Below are 20,693 nucleotides of genomic sequence, written 5' to 3'. Positions count from 1 at the left end.
GGCATCGACCGGAGTGCGAAAATTACAGAGGAATAGCATTTCTCAATTTACCGTACAATTTGACCGGAATTCTGTTAGACAGGCGAAAGCCGACTGAAGAGGCGGGTTTTCATGAGGGCCGATCAACGACGGATCGGATGTTCACCCTACGGCTCGAGAAATCTTACGCACCGTACAACAATATTTGGGTTCTCATACAAAAAATCTTACAAGGGAGGGGGGTTGTCAAAAAACCATGAAAATTTCCTTACATAAATAATGGACAGCCCCCTGGACCAAGACCAGTGGAGGCGTTTTCTTCGTTCGGCGTAGACTAAAGGCTACCAGTAGTAGCCCATCAAGTATCAAGTAATGGGTAGTACGGAGATCGCAAGAAATTTCTTGGTCAATCTCGATGCGTGGAAAATTCAGGCAAGGAATCGCTCAAAAAAAAATAACGCGTCGCTTTATTCCGGATCCTAGTACGCAGCTGAAACGAAGCGTCAAATCAAATGGGGCTTGCTGTGTTAAATTTCTTGACCATTTCGGTCACGGAAAAATAATGCACTGAACGAAAATAACTTGAGCGATTCCGTTTGAAGTCCATACCTCGCATAAGTGTGTAAATATTATCGCGAAATGTTTAACGTGTTCAAAACTTCACAGTTCTTTTAATGAAAAGTATAAGCGTTTCATTTAATGTAGACTTTTACGACAGCCTGGATAATTAAATCGCGATTTTCGTTGTGTTCGCAATTACCAATTTTAAATCTCCTTCGATACGAAGGAGCAATCCTCATAACGGCGGTCTAGGACTGTACCACTCACGAATTTGTGCGACTTGTTAATTTTCGCTAATGTTTCGACTAATGTTAATTTTCGCTTTGTTCACAATCACCATTTTTAAAACTGTACTCACCATTAGAAAGCTGAAAATCTTTCAGACATATGGATATTTCCAAAACCTCCAAAGAAATCTCACAGGTTTTTTTTTTATTTCAGAGATTGCACCATCATTTAATTTTGGGATAACTCCTATTGAAAACCCTTCAGGAATTCATGGTGTTATTTCTCCAGAGATTCATACTGCGATACTTTCAGGAATGTTAGCTGGAATTTCTCCAGGAATTTCTGCTGGGATTCTTTCAAGAGTTCTTCCGAAAAAGTTAACTATCCTTTCAGATACAGCGAAGCAAAGCAAAGATAACCGTACACATCGTAGTTGCTACCTACTCCGTGATTGACCGAAGTTTCACAGAGAACCAATGAATGGTGCTTGGGACTAAGTACACACTCTCAATGTGCACAATTCAAGAGTCCAATATCCCTTTCGTGACGGAGAGCAAAACAGGATGTTCGGGACTAAAGCCTGTATCCGCAATAATCGGGACACAGAAGTACAGCTGTAACTCTGCAATAGATACATTAAAATTGCTCAAATTTGACCTAATAACATCTTCAGATGTGTTCATTTCACCTACAAAATTTCATGTGAATCGATGCAGTACTTTTTGTTGTAGGAATGAAAGAGTAGAATGCGCGCAATTGAATTTTGTACAGCCCTTAGTTTTGCTTGTCAGCTCTGTAACTTTTGAATTTGGCAAAGGAAATGGCTGAAATTTTGAACACAAACCTCTCAATCTACATTTATTGCATAGGCAAAATTTCAAAAAAATCGATGCACTATCAACAATGTTATTGTCGAAACATGTATTGGGACTGAACGTGTTTTTAGCCCCTCGAACAGCGATTAGTCAGCACCCTTTATTGTTTTGCTTGTACTTTTGAAGGTACTACACCAATCATCATCAAATTTTGCAGGCATAATATACAGATGATCATCTACCTTCTGTGAAAATTTCATGAAAATTGGCAGAGAAATTCAAAAGTTATGATTAGACAAACATCGCACATGAGAAACACGAAAAATTTTCACTAACATTCACCCCTATCAACACCAGTAGCTTTCAAACCAATTGATCAAAGTTGATGAAATTTTGCAGGAAAATGTCTTTATACGTATCATAACTGCTTACGAAATTTAATCACGGTGTGTTTATAGAGCAACTTTAAAACAAAAAAATAAGTAAGTCTGAAATTTTGCCTAATGATACTTTGGGCCATTCCCTTCAATTTGCTGGGTCGGAGGAAAACATCCATCGGGGGGTCTAGAACAAAAATTTTTTTTGATGGTTTTTATGTAAAAACTGTTAAAAGCGCATATTGTAAACTATTGCATCTCCTACAAATAGTCACAACTTATTTGTCTTTGAAGATAGAACCATACAAATTTCAGGCGTTTCAAAGTAGTATGCGTAGATGACTGTGTGAAAATTTCATTGAAATATGTTGAATGATTTTCAAGTAATACCAAAACTATCAAACGCATTCTAAAATACTAAGCTTAGTAGCAAAAGTCCAACAATATACCTATGTATATTTTTTATATAATAATACATGAAAAATATTTAATTCCAAGCACCTTGAGTCATTATGATGGCGGTACTGTGAAAACTTGTTTTTCAAATGATGAACAGATACATAGTCAAATACATGAAAGGAAAACACAAACACTGACATTATGTAGCTTTTCGCTAAAGTATTAATTATTTATTTCAAGAGCGTTGTTTTGGGTATACAGTTTGATTTTTTTTCCATTTTTTTATAATTAAGGTCTTATCTAAATATTAAATTGCAAGCGAAAAGCTTTACCGGAGCGTGGCCCAATACTTTGGATTACAAAAAAAACTTTTTGCTATTTTTTTTGAAAGATATAGCTTTATGTTGAAAATATTCTACTAGTAAATAACGCCATAACAATGATCAATCTCTCTTCCTCATGCTTGGAGGTTTTAAATTACACAGAGAATATTTTTATACATCACATACAAATTGATAAGACTACTTAAGTCATTGTTATCAAATTGTTTTTCCTAGGCTTGATGCTGAACAGCCTATTTTCATGCTTAATGTAGAAACATTTTCAATAAGTTCTTTCAACTATTTTTTCAGTACTTATTATCAGTTGTTTCTTGTGTAATGGTGGCATAAGCAATAAGCATCATATTGCTATTAAATTCAAAGGCAAACTTCAGTTTAGGTCTAACAGCTATGTCAAATATCGTGGAATAATCCGGAAACTATGTTTAGTACCGTAAAGTTGCCCTTGATCGAATATTGCCCAACTGAATTCTGTCTTGAATTCAGTTCTCGTTATTGTGTTCTCCAATCAAGACAGTGTTTCAATGTAGACTCATACCCACAACTTCAATGTTATTATGAGGTCTTTAACAGGTTTAACTTGTTTTTATTGTTTGAATAAGGTGAAACACTATTTAATTTTGAGCTTGTAAACATTAGTTTCAAAATTATTTAGTTTCTGTACTTTTTCCTCAAAACAGAGATGTTTCCCAATCCTCGAGTGCTTTTCTTGGCTTACCAATTTACATTTACATATTTTTTGGGGGAAGGCCGACATGCTCAGCAATCATGATAATTGTGTTTATTATAGGATTCGAAATAGAGACATACTTGTACTTGTGAACATGTATACGCAAAACCACGTACTTGAAATAAATAATTACTACTTTATTGAAAAGCTACATAATGGCAGTGTGTTCCTTTCATGTATTTGACTATGTATCTGTTCATCATTTGAAAAAAAAACAAGTTTTTACAGTACCGCCATCAAAATGACTCAAGGTGCTTTTAGAATTAAATATTTTTCATGTATTATTATATAAAAAGTATATAGATATTTTGTTGGACTTTTGCTACTAAGCTTAGTATTTTAGAATGCGTTTGATAGTTTTGGTATTATTTGAAAACCATTCAACATATTTCAATGAAATTTTCACACAGTCATCTACGCATTCTACCTCAAAACCTGAAATTTTTATGGTTCTATCTTCAAAGACAAAAAAGTTGTGACTATTTGCAGGAGATGCAATAATTTACAATATGCACTTTTAACAGTTTTTGCATGAAAAACCTTCAAAAAAAATTTTGTTCTAGACCCCCCGATGGATGATTTCCACCGACCCAGCAAATTGAAGGGAATATCCCAAAGTATCATTGGGCAAAATTTCAGACTTACTTATTTTTTTATTATAAAGTTGTTCTACACAACACACCGTGTAATAATTATTATCACAGAACTTTGAACTGTAGCATGGCAGAACCATCTATTATGCGGATGAAAAATGGTCATGATTGTACAAAATGCTTAACACCACGTCTCTTTGTTTTTCATCCACAGTTAAAAGTAATGCATCGATTTTTATGAAATTTGGCACAAATAATAAACATAAACCAAAGAGTTCTCAGTCAATTATTTGGCCAATTTTACCGATTCATTACAGAGCTACAGCCGTGCTTCTGTGTCCCGATTATTGCGGATACAGGCTTTAGGCTGATGATGAATCATTTATTACCATACGTTTGATCAAGGACAGACAAAGAAAGCCCTTCAATTAATAACTGTAGAAGTGCTCAAATAACACTAAGTTGAAGCGAGGCAAGTCCCAGTGAGGACGTAGAGCCATAAAGAAGAAGAAAAACGTTTGATCATTTTGTGCAGTGCTGAAAAATTCATTTCGTCATAACTAAATTCAATCACCTACAGCTCATTTTAGAAGCTGAACCTGAAAATATGGTGTATGAAAAACTTGTGCGGCTATACCAGTTCTGCAAGAAAGTCACAGAAAACCGCTACTTTTCGAATATTTAAGGTAAATGTCACGGACTACCTTTGAAAAATGCCGAATGATATTCACCGTGAATTGCAAAACCTTAATTGGGATATATACAGTGTCGGACAAAACAATAAGACCACCGGTCCTATTTCATACAAAATGCCCAAGTTTGACGATATGGTACTCGGTTTCTAGTAAACCGATTTGGCTGAAATTTTGGAAGCCGACTTCGATTTATGGGAAATTTGGTTTGTATTTAATTGATTGAGTTCTGTTCACTACTTTCAAAGTTACAGATATACGGTGAGACAAAACTCTGACACCAAATTTTTATGATGGATATGTGTGATCAATTAAATAAAAATGTTCCCAAGTTTGAATGACATCCTTAATTTTAGTACTTGTTTATCGATAATCAAGTATCAGATTCTCTTATATATCCTTTGATAATGGCAATCTGAAAGTGGTCCTATTATTTTGTCGTTTCGTATATCTGTAACTTTGAAAGTTGCGAGCAGAACTCACTCAATTAAATACAAATCAAAATTCACGTAACTCCAGGGCGACTGTCAAAATTTCATTCAAATCGGTTTACTAGAAACCGAGCATCACATCGTCAAACTTGGTCATTTTGTATGAAAAATGGCTGGTGGTCTTATTGTTTTTTCCGACACTGTATATAAATTAAGGTTTTGTTTTATTTCAGTTCATAAGTTGAATAAGCTTTAGGATCGATTCAAATGCAATATACAGTATATCAAACAATTGTCCGCACAGCAATTTTTTGGTAAAAATAATTTTTCATTCAAATGTTCATAACTTTTTATACGTCAATCAAAAACGCTGAAATTTCGACCAACGATGAAACATATACTTATCAAAGCTCCATTGGTAAAATTTTGAGCGATATCGAATGAGTTTTCTGAAAGTTATAGAACTTTTAGAAAAACTTATAAGATGTTTAAACACATTTTTATAACATTATATCTCAGTAAGTACTCGATGAAACTTTTTCAATTTTTTGTGAGCTGATACCTAACGTTTGCATATGCAGCTACTTTTGAGGTTTTGTATTCACTACAAAAAATATGGAAAATGTGCTTATGTAGTTGACGATGTTTGAAAATTAACCTTATTTTGCACATGTAAACTGCCAAACGTTTTCCACCAATAAAAGTGCATTAACTGAACGGAAACTACATAGGACCTACTCTTCATATGTATTTTAGTAGGTCCTGTATAAAAATATTACATTAAGAGAGTCTTAAAACGTTGAAAACACTTGGTACTTTTATTGGTCAAAATATGATAAATTTGCAAATGACACTCTGAACATATACAGATTTTTCATATTTTTGTAGTGAGTATAAAACCTCAAATGAAACTGCATATGAAAGCCTTAGGTATCAGCTGTATCACAAAAAAAATGGAAAAAGTTTCATCGAGTACATATTGAGATATGTATGGTTTAAAGAAGTGTTCAAAAAACTTACAAGTTTTACAAAAAGTTCTATAACTTTCAGAAAACTTATGTTCAATATATGATTTATGATTGATCAAAATTTTAGCGTATTTGATTGATGTATAAAAAAATTTAATATTTTGACCAAAAAATTGCTGAACGCACAATTGTTTGATACATTGTAATCTCATTCTTGTCTACATAGTCTTTTTGGAAATTCGAAAGTCGATTATCGAAAACAAAAATGTGGGTAAACAGAGTTGATGTATCTTGCTTGTAACTTATCCTTTAACACCCTTCTAAGTGCATTTTTTTTTCATTATGCAGTTTACGGGAGAGCAAATCTCAGCGGGAATGTTTCTCAAAATTATAACCACCAAACAGTGCATCTTAAGAACTTTTTGTTTTATTCCTAAAATTCCTGAGTCGTAGACATTAAATTAAATATGTATTCTAAGCATACTAACTTGTTAAGTTTTTGGCAAAGTTTAGGAACGAGTCAAACAAAATGTCACTGTTGAAAAACAATCAGATTGTAAGTTGAAGTCGTTGAAGTAGCGTTATAATGATGTGGTCACTGGCAACAGACCTCAAAAATGCTTATTTTCCGTTTTCAACCGCCTTCTTATCAGCATCCTTCAGCTGCTTCGCCGGCTGTCCGGTTTGAACAATCGGAATCGCCTTCGGTCCTTCCGGCGCGGGCAATGCCTTCTTCGGAGCAGTAACCGTCAGAATGCCATCCGACGAGAGCGACGAGACAATTTGGTTGGCATCGTGTCCTTCCGGCAGCATGTAGCGACGCACAAATTGTCTGGAGATGAATCCATGTTCGTCCTTTTTCTCCTCATGCTTACCCTCGACGATAACGCTGTTGTCCGTAGCCTTGACGGAGATCTCCTCTGGTGCAAACTGCTGCACATCGAGGTTAATTTGGAACTTGTCGTCGGCAAGCTTGACCGTTGATCCTGAATCCTGACGGGCAGCGAGACTTGAATTGCGCCATGGTCTGTTGTAGCGCGAACGCCTCTGATTTTGCAAAGCGGACTGAGCAGCAGCTGCCGATGTGAGCGCTGTCAGCAAATCGTCTACGCTGATTCCGCTGCCAAAATTCTGGTCCATAAGTTGGGATGTTCGAAGGGGAGCATCCCAGCAGTCATCCCACCAATCACGGAACACAATCGGAATAAGCGACATTTTTCCTTGGATGCACTGATAACTTGTTCACTGAATTATTTTTTTTTTCCACTGTTTGAATGTATAACTTACTTTACGTTTACTTGTAGGTAGGTAGGTATGTATAAACCCACGTTTTCGTTTGCGTGTTTCAAGTTGAACTGATACTGAGGCGCATGAATGCTCTCGCCTTTTATATTATTGCTCACGCTGCTGAGAGTCATCATCGCAGTTTTGTGAAAATTCATGAAGGTAGGTACTAGAAAAATCCAGTCCAGTCAAACTCAAAGGTGAACATAAACGAACAATGAACTTTCTAGCACTCTCTTGAATGAAACTTTGATTGGTATTTATAGCTTTCTGAGTTACATCCAAAGAGATATCATGAATTGAGGCCTAATTGTAATTTATACGATTTTTACTCCAATGTTCGTGTTTGAGGTTGTTGCACTATCATTTTCTAAAACAAATATTTGGCTATCGGTTTTATGATAAGTATCACTTGACTGTCATTTTTCCCGGACTTTATCCAAGCATATGTAAGAAACTTCTGGATACAAACACGTAGGTAGTTCATATTTTAAAAAAATGACGATTGAACTTATAATTTGAGGATGGTAGTATGAATGTACCAGTATTCTTCAAAAATATGTATTATTAAAAACATCATTTGTATCTCTACTAGCATATCTTCTGGAATGTTCTGGATACTTACAGCTAAGCCCGTTACAAAACATACTGACCTATCTCAACAACCTTATTACAGTATCAAAAAGGGGTTCCCCTACAGGACAAACGCAATAGGCTAGAGGAACTGGTTCACCTAGCGTGAAAGAGGATGAAGCATCTGCAACTTTTAGCATTTTTTTTATATGAAGATCTACTTTTTCTTTGACAGATGCTTCATCCTCATTCACGCTAGGTGAACCAGTTCCTCTAGCCTATGATATTTTTACATACGAAGCTACTACGAAGCTGAAAGATACACACGCCTAGTTCATTCTTGAAATTTATTCGAATATTCGAGCAACATCCAGAGGCACCACAGCGAATGAACTGGAACTGCTCACAAACGTATAAAACACTGCTGACACTCACTGCTCGATATCAGTATCATTCAAAACTGAGAGACATACGCATCGTGAAGAGTGCTAAACCCCAAACGGATTTTCGTTCAAGCAAACAACAAAAGTTGCAAAATCCTGACATAAAGTTCGAACCCAAATCAGTTATCAATCAGAAGAAAAAAACATCATTAGAGATGGCTCTTGTTCCTATTTTGCTCCGTGACTTATTCGATGGCTATTTGGAAGACAACCACCGACCAGCTCGTTTCCTGAGCAAACGATCACCCAGATCCGATCTCTTTCCGGAGGATATCCTGCTCGCATTGGAAGATGCGTTACCAAGACGGTGCAGACGGAAACGCTGTTGGCGTCAATCGAGCTCCAGCGAAGACAACCAGGACGAAATCGTTGCTAAGAAAGCGGCTGGCGAATTTGAAGTCAACATCAACGTCGATGAATACAAACCGGATGAAATCTCAGTGAAAGCGACGAATAAATACGTGACAGTGGAAGGCAGACACGAAGATAAAAATGACGAAAATGGATATGTGTTGAGGCACTTTATTCGCCGGTTCCAACTGCCAGAAGGACATGATAATGAGAAAATTGCATCGACGTTGTCCTCGGATGGAGTTCTTACAATCACGGCACCGAAATTGGCACTACCAGAACCTGAGAAAGATCGAACTATTCCCGTGGAAAAAATCTCGAATCCAAAGGAGATAACCGATAAGCAGCCGAGTAAAAATAAGACCGAGGTTACTTTGGAAGACTTAGACGAATAAGTTTTGTATTTTTATTTTGCGATTTAATATAGATAGATTAATTATTTAAGTTCCGTCTGTTTCAGTAATTACTGAAAATTGTATGTACTTTGCCTGACATTTGTTCAGAAATAAAACAAACTATTCCCAACTACATATGAACAAAATCATTATCATCCGAAACTTAAATGACAATTGCAAACTGTGCTCACTGTTTTCATAGGCCATGAAAGTTTTGGACCTGAAAAGTTGATTTCAGAGGTTTAGTGTCTTTGAAGTAGTTGTTTGGTTTGTTGGAATCCTTCATTTAATCCTTATGTTGCCGACAGGGTACCCAGCTCCCATTTAAAATACACGGTGTAGATAAAAACAAAAAGTTTGTCGGACACATAACGGTTCAAAGTATCACTAATTAATTAATCCATTTAAAAGTGAGAGTGATATTATTTTTTTTTTTCATAAATGAATGTGGCGTGTTTATGACTCCAGCAAAAATGTAGAAAATTGATGATAAATCGGCTGTATTGTGAAGTTATGACTACGCATCATCATCATAAGAAAACTTACCAAAGCGAATAGTACGCTCATTTTTTTTTTTTTTTCGAGATATTAATCATTTTTTGTGAACGATCCCTTTAAAAACAATTTATTTGTAGTAGCTTTTTTACATATTTCTGAGAATTTTAAAATATGACCCATAAAAAAATGCGAAAGTTTTCGAAGACATTGTTCACCTGCTTCCAATCGATAAACCTTGCATTTATCTATTGGATGATATAGTCGAGACACTAATTTAACAATGGCATAGGAACATTTACTGATTTGAATCATAAACCATTGATAAAAATAATGTTAAACATAAGGATCTCAAAAAAGTCCTCGCGCCAGAGGTGTTTTTTTTTTTTTAAGTTGTAACTTTGGTCAAATTGCTCTCAGTCACATTCAATTAAATTTTATTTCAAAAACAGCACTTTCGTAGCTAGACAAGGTCTCCAGGCGATCGTTGGTGCTTTGGACAAGTAAAAAACAAAATATTGTCTTAAAAGTTATGGGACATTTACTGAAAATTAGAGTGTACGACAAATGGACATTTTCAGAAGAACAGATGTATGAAGCATCAAACTGTTGTTAACCCTTATGTGGCCGACAGGGTACCCGGGTACCCAGTGCCCGTTTAAAAAGCACGGTGTAGAAAAAAGCAAAAAGTTTGTCGGACACATAACGGTTAAGTACTACGTATTTGTGTCTATTATAAACGTAGGTTTATAAGCCTTCATTAGCAAGAAATTATTTTGATTGTTTTTTCAAACAGCTTGAAGTTATTTATGGATCTATCTTATATAAGGCTTTTGAAATATGCCACATTTTTTAGTTTTTGGTTCCTAAGCATTTGATATTGTTATCAAAAAGTTTTTCAAATGGTCGCGTTTTTGAGAATACATATTTCTGCATGATTTCCATGCATTTAAAACTTTTCATTCTAATTCGTAAAGCTCCGAAAATTCGAGGAAACATTTATTTTTTTCAGAAATTGATGGCACCTATTAGATATCCCATATACGTTCATAAGAAATATTGCAACAAAAATTACCAAAGAAAGAAAAAAAATGGATTTTCGCATTATTTTATGGGTCATACTGTACTACAATTTTGTTGATATATTGCATGATAAAATACGTGTTTCTTCCGAAGCCAGTTAAATTTTACTTGAGTTAACTTAGGATTATTGTTTAAACGTAGTTTTTTTTTTCAAAGTATGTATTTCTCTTGTGATCATTTCACATAGTAGAAAATTCCAAAGTCACCATATGTGATACAGCTTACGGATTTCTTCAGGGAAGTTGTAGGGAAACTTGCCGAACAAACTATTATTATATATGCTCGATTTTGCGTTGCGTTGCGTGGTAACGGAGTAATTCGTAGATTGCATACTGGAAGTTGTCATGAGGTGATTTGGGAATCACTATAAGCGAGTGATACGACAATATTCAGATTGTGTAGGTGTATATGTGTAAATCATATGGATGTGTTATGATGGATTGACACTTTTTGGATCTTACTCGAATAAAGGTATGTTTTACGTCAATGTCATTAAATTTCAGTTTTAATATGCAAAGATTTCTACTTCTGTTCCGAAGATATCTCTAAAAGCAGTCTGTTTGGATTACAGGAAGTACACATTTAGTATTTTTTGTGTGGTTCTGTAAATTTTACTTATTTTTCTCTATATGGGTGAAAATGTTAAAACGATATAACTTTATTCGCCGTGAGAAAATATTACATGTTATAACATCGTATCAAGTAATATACTGTTGATTAAAAAACTCAAAATTTTATTCAATTTGGTCCACTGGTTTCCGAGATATGACATGAGTAGGATCATGAGCATAGATGACCACATAATTCGTAGTTGTTAATCGTGATTGACCAGAGCAATCGTCCTTACAGTCATCGAGGAAGGGAGGGAATGTTAGTAAGACAAATGTTGTTATAAAGACCGCGAATCGCTGCATCTCCATTTTTGCCTCAGGAAATTTTTGTGAGTAGGGTAGAGCACATTGTCAGTCTGGGAGTCACCTATGGTTGGTGATATGATTTGACAATGGATCAATAAACACTAACTTTCGCGCACATGCAACCATTTTTCTATGCGTAACATGTCTAATAAAATAAATCCTGTCGCACGTCTTCACCCCATCAGGGAGCAGAAAGTTTTAGCCCATTCCACGCAGAAATGAACTGAACGCAACAAAGGTCACATTGATAATCGAAATCTGAGAATCAAAATCATATGCATACACAACATGCAACACAATACTAAAAAAAGTACCCGTGCATCTATTGTATTGTTTTTACGCGAGACAATAAGGAACGCGATCGAATATGCTGAGAGACTCACTCCATATTGCCCATTGTACGGTGACGTCATCAAGGAATCGCTCTCTTTCTCTCCTACGGGAAATTAGAAAACAACAGGACCAACACCTGTCAAATTTGACAGGTACTGGTCCTGTTGTTTTCAAACTCTCTGAAGGAGCAAAAGAGATAGAATTTCGCCGTGAGGTGGTCTATAGGAGCGATGCATACACAGTAAGGAACAAAACAACACTCTCACTGGTTTCCGAGATATGACAGTTCAAAAATTAGTTGTCCTAAAAATAGTGTTTTACCAGAATGGTTCTAGTTTCGCGAAAAATTAACCAATCAAATTTGTACCACAGATGCACATATAATAGGTTGACAAACAGTCAAAATTTGAGATCTTTTGATGCACTCAATGTAAAGTTACAGCATGTTGAACTTTTTTGTGAGAGAAAAAAAAAGTTGCCTATCCCAAACAATTTGGCCACCCCCTGTAAATCCGCTAGGTGACGCTAGTGGTCATCAATGTGGTTTATAAATAATCCTTAAGGCGCTGTCCATAAACTACGTAGACTATTTTTCTCTGCTCAGAATACCACTCCCCCCCTGCAGAGGCATTTACCAATACAAAAATTCCGAAATTTGTATGGGCCAATGGGCCATAGGCTTTGGCCAGATCCCCAGTTTTCAATCAACATTTCCTTGAATTCAACAAACAATTGTTTTACATGTTTTTCCTTTTTACGATAAATTATATCATGAATGTGAATTTACAATCATAAATAATTTATGAAGAAATTCAAGAAGAAAGCCACAAGATAGTTTATATAAGTTATGGCAAGCGATATTACTGTGGAAATACTACGAGGAAATCCTGGAAGAACTCCAAGAGGAACCTCAGAGCCATCCATAGAAAAAGCCGTATCGGGAGAAAAACTATAAAAGAATTCTAAAATGATCCCCTGAGATCAATTGTTTGATAAATTTCCGGAGAAACAACTGATCACATCCAAAGAGATTATTTAAGAAGCTTCTAGAGGGATTTGCGGAGAAATAATCGGTTGAATCTCTGGTAGAGTTTCTGGAAAATGAAGAGGAAAGGAAATTCTAAAAAAAACCTTGAATAATCTCGAGATAATTTCTAGGAGGAAATATTGGATAGGGTAAAAGGGTATAATACGCCCCACCGGGGCAAAACGCCCCCCTTCATTTTCTAGCGATTCAAGCGCTTTTTGCATGCGTGATCGATTGGAAATCTTAAATATTGATGAATAATTGCCATCAAGCTAGTCCGTTAGTTGATTGGTCCAAAAAAGCAATAAAAATATCAAAAAGTCTGAAATCGAGGCTTTTGGCGTAATATTTTACCTCTTGTAAGCTAACTTCATTGTAAACGAAGCTAGTTCTGTTCGCTTGTTTTATTTTGCAACTTTTATGCAGTTAAACACTTGTTAAAAGGCCCTCCTAGGATAAGCATGTGGTGGAATTATTCCCTGGTACAGTTTTATCACGAGGCTGGACGTTTTTCTTTTGATGGGGCGTATTGCCCCGTTTGTTTTGATAAGGTTAATTTTGGAACGTTTTCGGAAAACGTTTCAAAGCTTCCATTGCCGCCCCTCCAAAGGCAAAGTTCTCATGCAACACTTCACTGACTTTAGAAACAACGATTTGCAGTGGACAATAGATGGAATAAGGCGCCAATTTTAGATATATTGCCATTTCTGCTTAAAGGAGGCATATTATACCTGTTTACCCTAAGTCCCTGCAGGAATTTCTGGATACATCCCCCGAAGGGAGTTCCCATAAAAATGCCTGGAAAAAAGAAATACTACCAAGAAGCTCTGGAACAATCTGGAAGATTATGAAGGAATCCGAAGGAAAACTCATGTACCTATAGGTACCACAGGAGGAATGCTTGAAAAAAAAAAAACAGAGATACTAATCAAAATCTTTGGAAGAATTCTGGAGAAAAACCAGCAGGAACTTCTGGAGAAGTCGCAGCAATAGTAGCACTAAATTGAAGTCGTCGCTTGAAGCACGTGTGCGAAGTTGCAACTGCGAAGTAAATTTGAACCTATTTTTTCACACCGCCGGTCACTTCAGATTTCAACCAAAAGCATAATATCTCATCATGAATTCCCGAAGGGTTTCCAATAGAATTTATGGATGAATTCCTGGAAGAATACCGTCTACAACTCCTCAAGCAATCTCAGCAGGAAATCTTTCTCAGATGCCTGCAACAATTCCGTTCATAAATCCGTTCGTAAACCACTCGGACCAAATTTTGTCATCTTGGTTATTCCATGAAGTTTTTTAAGGCCAATGAAAATGCATTTTATTAATAAAAAAAGCGTTAGTAATGTAATTAAAATTGTTTTTTTTTTATATGACGGGAACAGAGCTTAATATAGATTTCACTTTGTAGTGATGTAAATACAATAGCAACATATAATACCTAGAAAACACCAATATTGCAACATACATGCGTTTTCTAGAAAGCCCTAGAAAAGCCGTGCACATTATCGATTGCATCATTCCCAAGATAAAACTGACCTATCCTAATATGTACGTATACGATGAATCCCACATGATTCATCTGGCGAACACATAAAACGCAACAACTGAGTGACGCTACAAGCTTCATTCATACGAAATTCGTTCCTTCGTTACGTACACATATATGTCCATCGCTCGCGTGCTAGCATAGTGAGACCGATGAATCAGCAGGTTCCCGCGTTCCCTCGAATGTTCGAGCACTTTCTGTGTACCATCCACCGAATGGACTAGAATCGCACACATTTGAATAAAACACCGGTGGAGCTCACTGCTTGCCATCAGTCAGCTCGTAGAAGGCAAGCAAGCAAGTGAACACAACTCAACCGTTGAGAAAAGCGCAAAAGCAAACTTCAAGAGAAAGATTCAGTTTATCACAGTTCAGTGCTAAAAACCCAGTGTAGAAGTGAACAATCAGAAAACATCATGGTTCTGATTCCGACAATCCTGTTCAGTGATATGTGGGATGGCCGCATGGACAGTCCTCTCCGATCATCGCAAGTCCCATTCAAACAATTTGGCAGAGATCCGTTTTCCGGCGGGATCTTGGTGACTTTCGACAATAGCCCGGAATCATGTGACCGGAAGCCATGCTGCCGCCGTCCAAGTCAGCAGCGCAAAAATGAAGAAATGAAGCCAAAAGTTGCGGAGAAACCAGCCGAAGATTTCCAAATCAGTTTGGATGTCCAGGACTTTCTGCCCGAAGATATATCGGTGAAGGCAACCAAACAGTTCGTCATTGTCGAAGCAAAGCACGAGGATAAGGACGCTGAACATGGTTACGTTTTCAACCACTTCGTGAGGCGATACCAACTTCCTGAGGGGCACGATAATGAACGATTAGAATCAACACTTTCTTCGGATGGAGTACTGACGATTAGGGCACCTGTGTTAGCGCTCCCCGAACCGGACAAAGAACGTACGGTGGTGATAAATCAGGAAAAGGCATCGATACCAAGCGAGAAATCAGAAGAATCTAAGGAGAAAGAGAATTTTACTTTAGAGGATCTAGATGAGTAAATAAGTTAATATTGCATTTAGCCTAACCAATATTTCTAGTCTAGGTAGGAATATTTCACTGGTAGCTATTTACAATGTACAAATTATTTATTTATTCATAGACTGAAAATAAACAATTGATTTTTTTGTATCCTAATATGTACTTCATGTTATTCAATATCACACTTCTAACATACCACTGAGGTAAACGTTCCCTTCGTTGTGGTAGTACCTAATATTGCGTAATGGCAATTGAGCACTTTTTCGACTGAAATGTTACCAAAAGGCATTTTTATGTAGGGAATCGCGCCACTTGGGCGGTGGCTTCTATATTCGTCTGTTTTCCACTATAACTCAGTCAAATTTGAACCAATTGACACAACTTTTGGAATGTGGTGAGATAGGTATATTATCTACCCGTGTACAACATTTCAAGTTAATTGGTTCAAAATTGACTGAGTTATAGTGGGAAACAGACGAATATAGAAGCCACCGCCCAAGTGGCGCGATACCCTACACACTAAGATTAGCTCGGTATTTTTCCCACCTTTTAACTGAGTTTTCAACAGCAGATTTCATTTAACTCGGTACACTCGGTTGTTTATTTTGCGGATATTCTGTAAATAAGTTACCGACCTCAGCCAATAAACTGTCAAAAGCCACTGATGCACGGTACTGATGCTACTGATACCGTTACATTTGAACGGTAAATACGATTACCGAGTGTACCGAGATAAATCTGCTGTTGAAAATTCAGTAAAAAGGCGAAAAAAAATACTGAACTCAGTGAAAAATTTACTGAGCTGGAACATCTGAATCTTAGTGTGTACATGTGTATTATGCTTAAACTTATGAGACTGCACCACTTGTGTGTTTATGTTTTGTTCAAAAGCTATTAAGAAAAATGTTTTCCATACCGCAACATTAGGAACCAAAAAAAATTTTATCTCGATTTTAGGAACAGTGTGCCAATGATGGTGTAAGCAATTTATTATCGAAAATAGAGAGAAACGATAGTTCTTATATTTTTTATATTTAGATGGAAAACTACTAACATTATAAAACCCTTCATTAGATTGTAAGATAAATTAATTAATTTACATTTGTTCACACTATTATCACGATGATGGTAACCACACACTTACCTTACTTATACCACTTAAGTCCTAACACAGCAGTGCTCTGAAATCATTCCCAAAAATTGTATCCGTATCGTGCTGAAATATCTCAAAGATACGATAAAATGCAATATATCGAAGTTTGCACAACTTATCAAAAAATACAAATACTTAATTTATTATCTACACAGAATCAGTATAGAAAATTTGGCGCAACATTTACTCGAGAAAAAATGATGCAAACATATGAAATCATCAATTAGGTAGCTCAATTTTACTGGTTTCAATTGTAATCCAGGACGTTCGCTGTCTTCTAAGGCAAAATATCAGATAACACCAGTATGGCTGCCACTCTTTTTGCAAGTGAGCAAAGCCAGGATAAACAAACGCAGTAGTTCTTCAAAACATTGTAGCAAGAAATTCTCCATGGGTTCCTCCGAGGTACATCCCGATTTTTTTCAGCGATTCCTTCAGAAATTCAGATTTTATTACAGAAACTAGCTGACCCGACGTCACTAGCCACGTTAGCTAGAAAAAAATGTTTTTAAATTCCAGTTACACTTCTTCAATGAAACTGTTTTCGAGAACATTCCAGAATCTCTCTCCAGAATGCTTCTCTCTTGAACGTTTAGTAATCTCCAGAAAGTTCTCAAAATTTAATGAATTCTGATTTTCCAGAACTTTTCAGAAGGTCCATTTGACATTTTTTTTCTTGAACGTTAACAAACTCCCCGAACATAATCGACATTGCAAAATTTGTTCCAGAAAATTCCAGAAGGTTAGTTTTCTTATTCTTTCTGAAACATTCAGTAACTTCTGGAAAGTACCTGGGAAGTTTAATGTTCCAGAATATTCTAGAGATTTTTTCTGTTTAAATGGGGAATGCTCAGTAGCTTCCAGAAATTTCTCAAACATTTTATGAATTTGGTTGTTCCAGAACCTTCTTAAAGGGTATTTTTCATTCTTTCTGGAACGTTCACAAACTTTCAGACACTTTTCGTAAATTTAAAAAAGTTTGCAGAAGGTCTTTATCTTGTTTTTGTCCAGTAACTTCTCGAAAGGTCTAAGAATTTTGATTATCTAAAACATGTTCGTAGATTATTATTCTTCTTTCTGAAACATTCAGTAATCTCTAGAAAGGTCTCGAAATTTAATGAATTTTGGTGTTCCAGAACATTTTAGATGGCCCTTTACTTCTTTCTTGGACTTCTCATTAACTTCCAGAAACTTCTTGAAATTAAGAATGAAAAGTGTACAGAACATTCCATTCTCCTTTCTCTGAAACGTTCAGTAACGCACATAAAGTTTTCAATATTTGAGGAAGTGTGATAATCCAAAATATCTCAGATGATTGTTTTACTTTTGTAACGTTCAGAATCTTTCAGGTTTCTGGAAATTTTATGAATTTTTATGTTCCAGAACACTCTAGAAGGTTCTTTTTTGCTTCCTTGCTCGTTCCCTAACGTCCATAACCTTTTCCCAATATAATAAAGTTTCATGCTCTAGAACATTCTAGAAGGTTCTTTTCTAAAACGTTTAAAAACTTAGAAGTGGTTATTAGAAGACGAAGTTCTCAGTTAATAACTGATCTCATAGACACTAAGCTGAGAAGCAGGCTTTGTCCCAGTTGCGATGTTACGCCAAAAAAAAAGATGTTCCATAATGCTACAGAATGTTCTTCTTCTTCTTTTTGAAGCATTCAGAAACTTCAAGGGGATTCTCGAAAATTTAAGAAGTTCCTTATTTTAGAGCATTCCAGAACGTTATTTATTTTCTGGGACAGAAAGTTCTTAGAATTTTCAGAATATTGATGAACCAGAACATTCCAGAAGGTTCTTCTTATTATTTATGGAAAGTCAAAAAACATCCAGAATGTTCTCGTACCTTTTAGAAATTTGATAGAACTATGGTGAAACATTTCAACGAAACAGTTCAAAGCGTTATGGACAGACAGACAGACAACGCTGGGATTTTATATATATGACTAGCTGACCCGACGTGGCTAGCCACGTTTTCACAATCCCGAGAATTATGACGATGGCTTGAAAATGTTGGTATGCATTTTTTTGCTTTTCTACAACTATATTCAGAAACCATGTTTATTCCTCTTAAATTTAAATTTAAATTTCTTAAATTTCCTTCTTCTTAATCTCTTTTGCAATGTAAGGCTCAAAAACTTCTCCGAATTCTAAACAGAAAGTTTTTAAATATGCCATTATTTGTAAAAAAAATACTTGAACATGTATGTTATTCGTTTGATTGCTACGATGAATGTTCGAGAATGTTCATGAATCTTCGATTTCATCTCTTGATTCTCACAGTAATGTTCCTAATTGTTTAGAATTAGAAACAGAAAGCTTCTAAACATTCCATTATTTATCGGAAATTCACGAACGAACATTTTTAGTATTTCCTGCATCAGAGAATGTTCTAGAATATTCCGAAAACATGCGTATCTTTATATTTTTCTCGTTCCTTTTCTCCAACTTCTTCGCCCAGGAAAGTTTCAGCAATTTCTTTTAATTCGAAACAAAACGTTTACGAACATTTAATTTATTATGGAAAGTTTTGAAATACGCTTCTCTTTCCTTCGAAATATGTTCTAGAATATATTCATTTCCTTGTTTTAGTTCCGGAAATTTTTTTCCAATAATGAAAAAAGCATATTGATTCCTTCATAGAATATTCTAGGATGTTCTAGAAACTTATTTTTCTTCTTGGTGAAGTTTTTTTTTGTATACCAAGCCGAGAATTTTCATTTTGTTTGATTGATTGATTTAGCTATATCAAAGAGACTTTCAGCCCTTGGCTCATTATGTTTGGAAAACTCTTGAACATTTGTATAAATAGTATTTTCATCCCTCCGGGTCATATGCAATGTTTTAAAATATTGTTCTTCTCTTCTGCGTCTTCCTCTTTGCCCAGGAAAGTTAGAAAAATGTCTTCATATTTGAAACAGAAGCCTCTCGAATTACATTATCGTTCTGGTAGAAAAGGAGTTTCTTCGAATTCAATTCTTCGACTTCACTCGGAACACTCGGATCATATCATGCTGGCCTCACCGAAATACGTGAAATATTTCAGTCAAACTTTGCTAAGTGTGACAGGAGGACAGAAAGACAACACCTGGATTCATATGCCGTTTCTGATCTCCTTAATTTAGATTTAGAAAATGTTCATCCCTCAAGGAGATCCTTGTGCATTCTGGAATAACAATTTCCAGAAGTTTCCTCAGAAGCCATTGTAATTATGCGAAACATTTCACTCAGCAATGGACTCACCAGAAGCGCCAGAAGGTATACTATCATGTATTCATAAATGAAAAACGCCAGAAAGTATACTTCCAAGTACACACCTTTAACAGTTACAGGGGTCTAATCCCTGAAATAGTAAGAAACTTCTAGACGCTTCTCAGCAGACATGGGCAAAACACCGAACCGTGCCGCACCGTTGGCGTGTTTGCCCGTAAACACACCACCGTGTGTGTTCATATCACCACCTTCGTTCAGCTTCTACTGATGAACACGCAGTGCGACTGGCGAAACACTCGTGTCGGTGTAATAACTCGAGCCTCAGTTTCGGCTCCGTGTTTCAGTTTTGGTTGGGCACGGAGGCCGAGTGTTTCCGATTGTATGAAACACCAAAGCAGTGAACTCGGCCACAGTGCGTGGTAGCTTGGCTGCATCAGAGGCGCTGAGTCAGAAGGGACGAGAAAGACACAAAAGGAGCCGCCAAGTACTTCACTCTCGTCGTCGACCAAGCATTTGCAACTGGTGCTAGAGAATGAACGGCACCGAGCGCTTGAACTCGCACGAGTGTTTTGCATAATCGGAAACACTCGGGCTCCGTGTTACCCGAAGCGTCAAACACCGTGCCCAGTGCCTGAGCACCGCCACCGACACCGGTGTTGAGCCAGACACGGTGCGTGTTCGTTCTGAAACACGGAGAGCTAGGTGGTGGCTTGGCACCCACGGTGGTGTGTTTGAGCATCGACTCATCGTGCAGTGCAGTGTTTGGTTGGA

At 36.4% G+C, this 20,693-nt stretch overlaps 3 protein-coding genes across 3 annotated transcripts; 2 read left to right on the top strand and 1 right to left on the bottom strand.

The window, feature by feature from the left end:
- Positions 1–6,525: 6,525 nt before the first annotated feature.
- LOC115265018 (protein lethal(2)essential for life) lies at positions 6,526–7,396 on the bottom strand. The gene has a single exon (XM_029869219.2). The coding sequence runs from the start codon at positions 7,327–7,329 to the stop codon at positions 6,736–6,738; it is 594 nt and encodes a 197-aa protein (XP_029725079.2). The 5' UTR covers positions 7,330–7,396; the 3' UTR covers positions 6,526–6,735.
- A 1,015-nt stretch (positions 7,397–8,411) lies between these two features.
- Positions 8,412–9,295, top strand: LOC109425725 (protein lethal(2)essential for life-like). Its single transcript, XM_062848930.1, has one exon. It carries the CDS (start codon positions 8,570–8,572, stop codon positions 9,158–9,160), a length of 591 nt encoding a protein of 196 aa, XP_062704914.1. The 5' UTR covers positions 8,412–8,569; the 3' UTR covers positions 9,161–9,295.
- Positions 9,296–14,815: 5,520 nt separating this feature from the next.
- On the top strand, positions 14,816–15,712 carry LOC109422406 (protein lethal(2)essential for life-like). Its single transcript, XM_019697200.3, has one exon. It carries the CDS (start codon positions 14,981–14,983, stop codon positions 15,572–15,574), a length of 594 nt encoding a protein of 197 aa, XP_019552745.2. The 5' UTR covers positions 14,816–14,980; the 3' UTR covers positions 15,575–15,712.
- The last annotated feature ends 4,981 nt before the right edge of the window (positions 15,713–20,693 follow it).

Source organism: Aedes albopictus, chromosome 2 (assembly GCF_035046485.1).
Source record: "Aedes albopictus strain Foshan chromosome 2, AalbF5, whole genome shotgun sequence".
Taxonomy (NCBI): Eukaryota; Metazoa; Arthropoda; class Insecta; order Diptera; family Culicidae; genus Aedes; species Aedes albopictus.
Note: the sequence above shows the minus strand (reverse complement) of the source record. Positions and strands in the feature narration are given on the sequence as shown.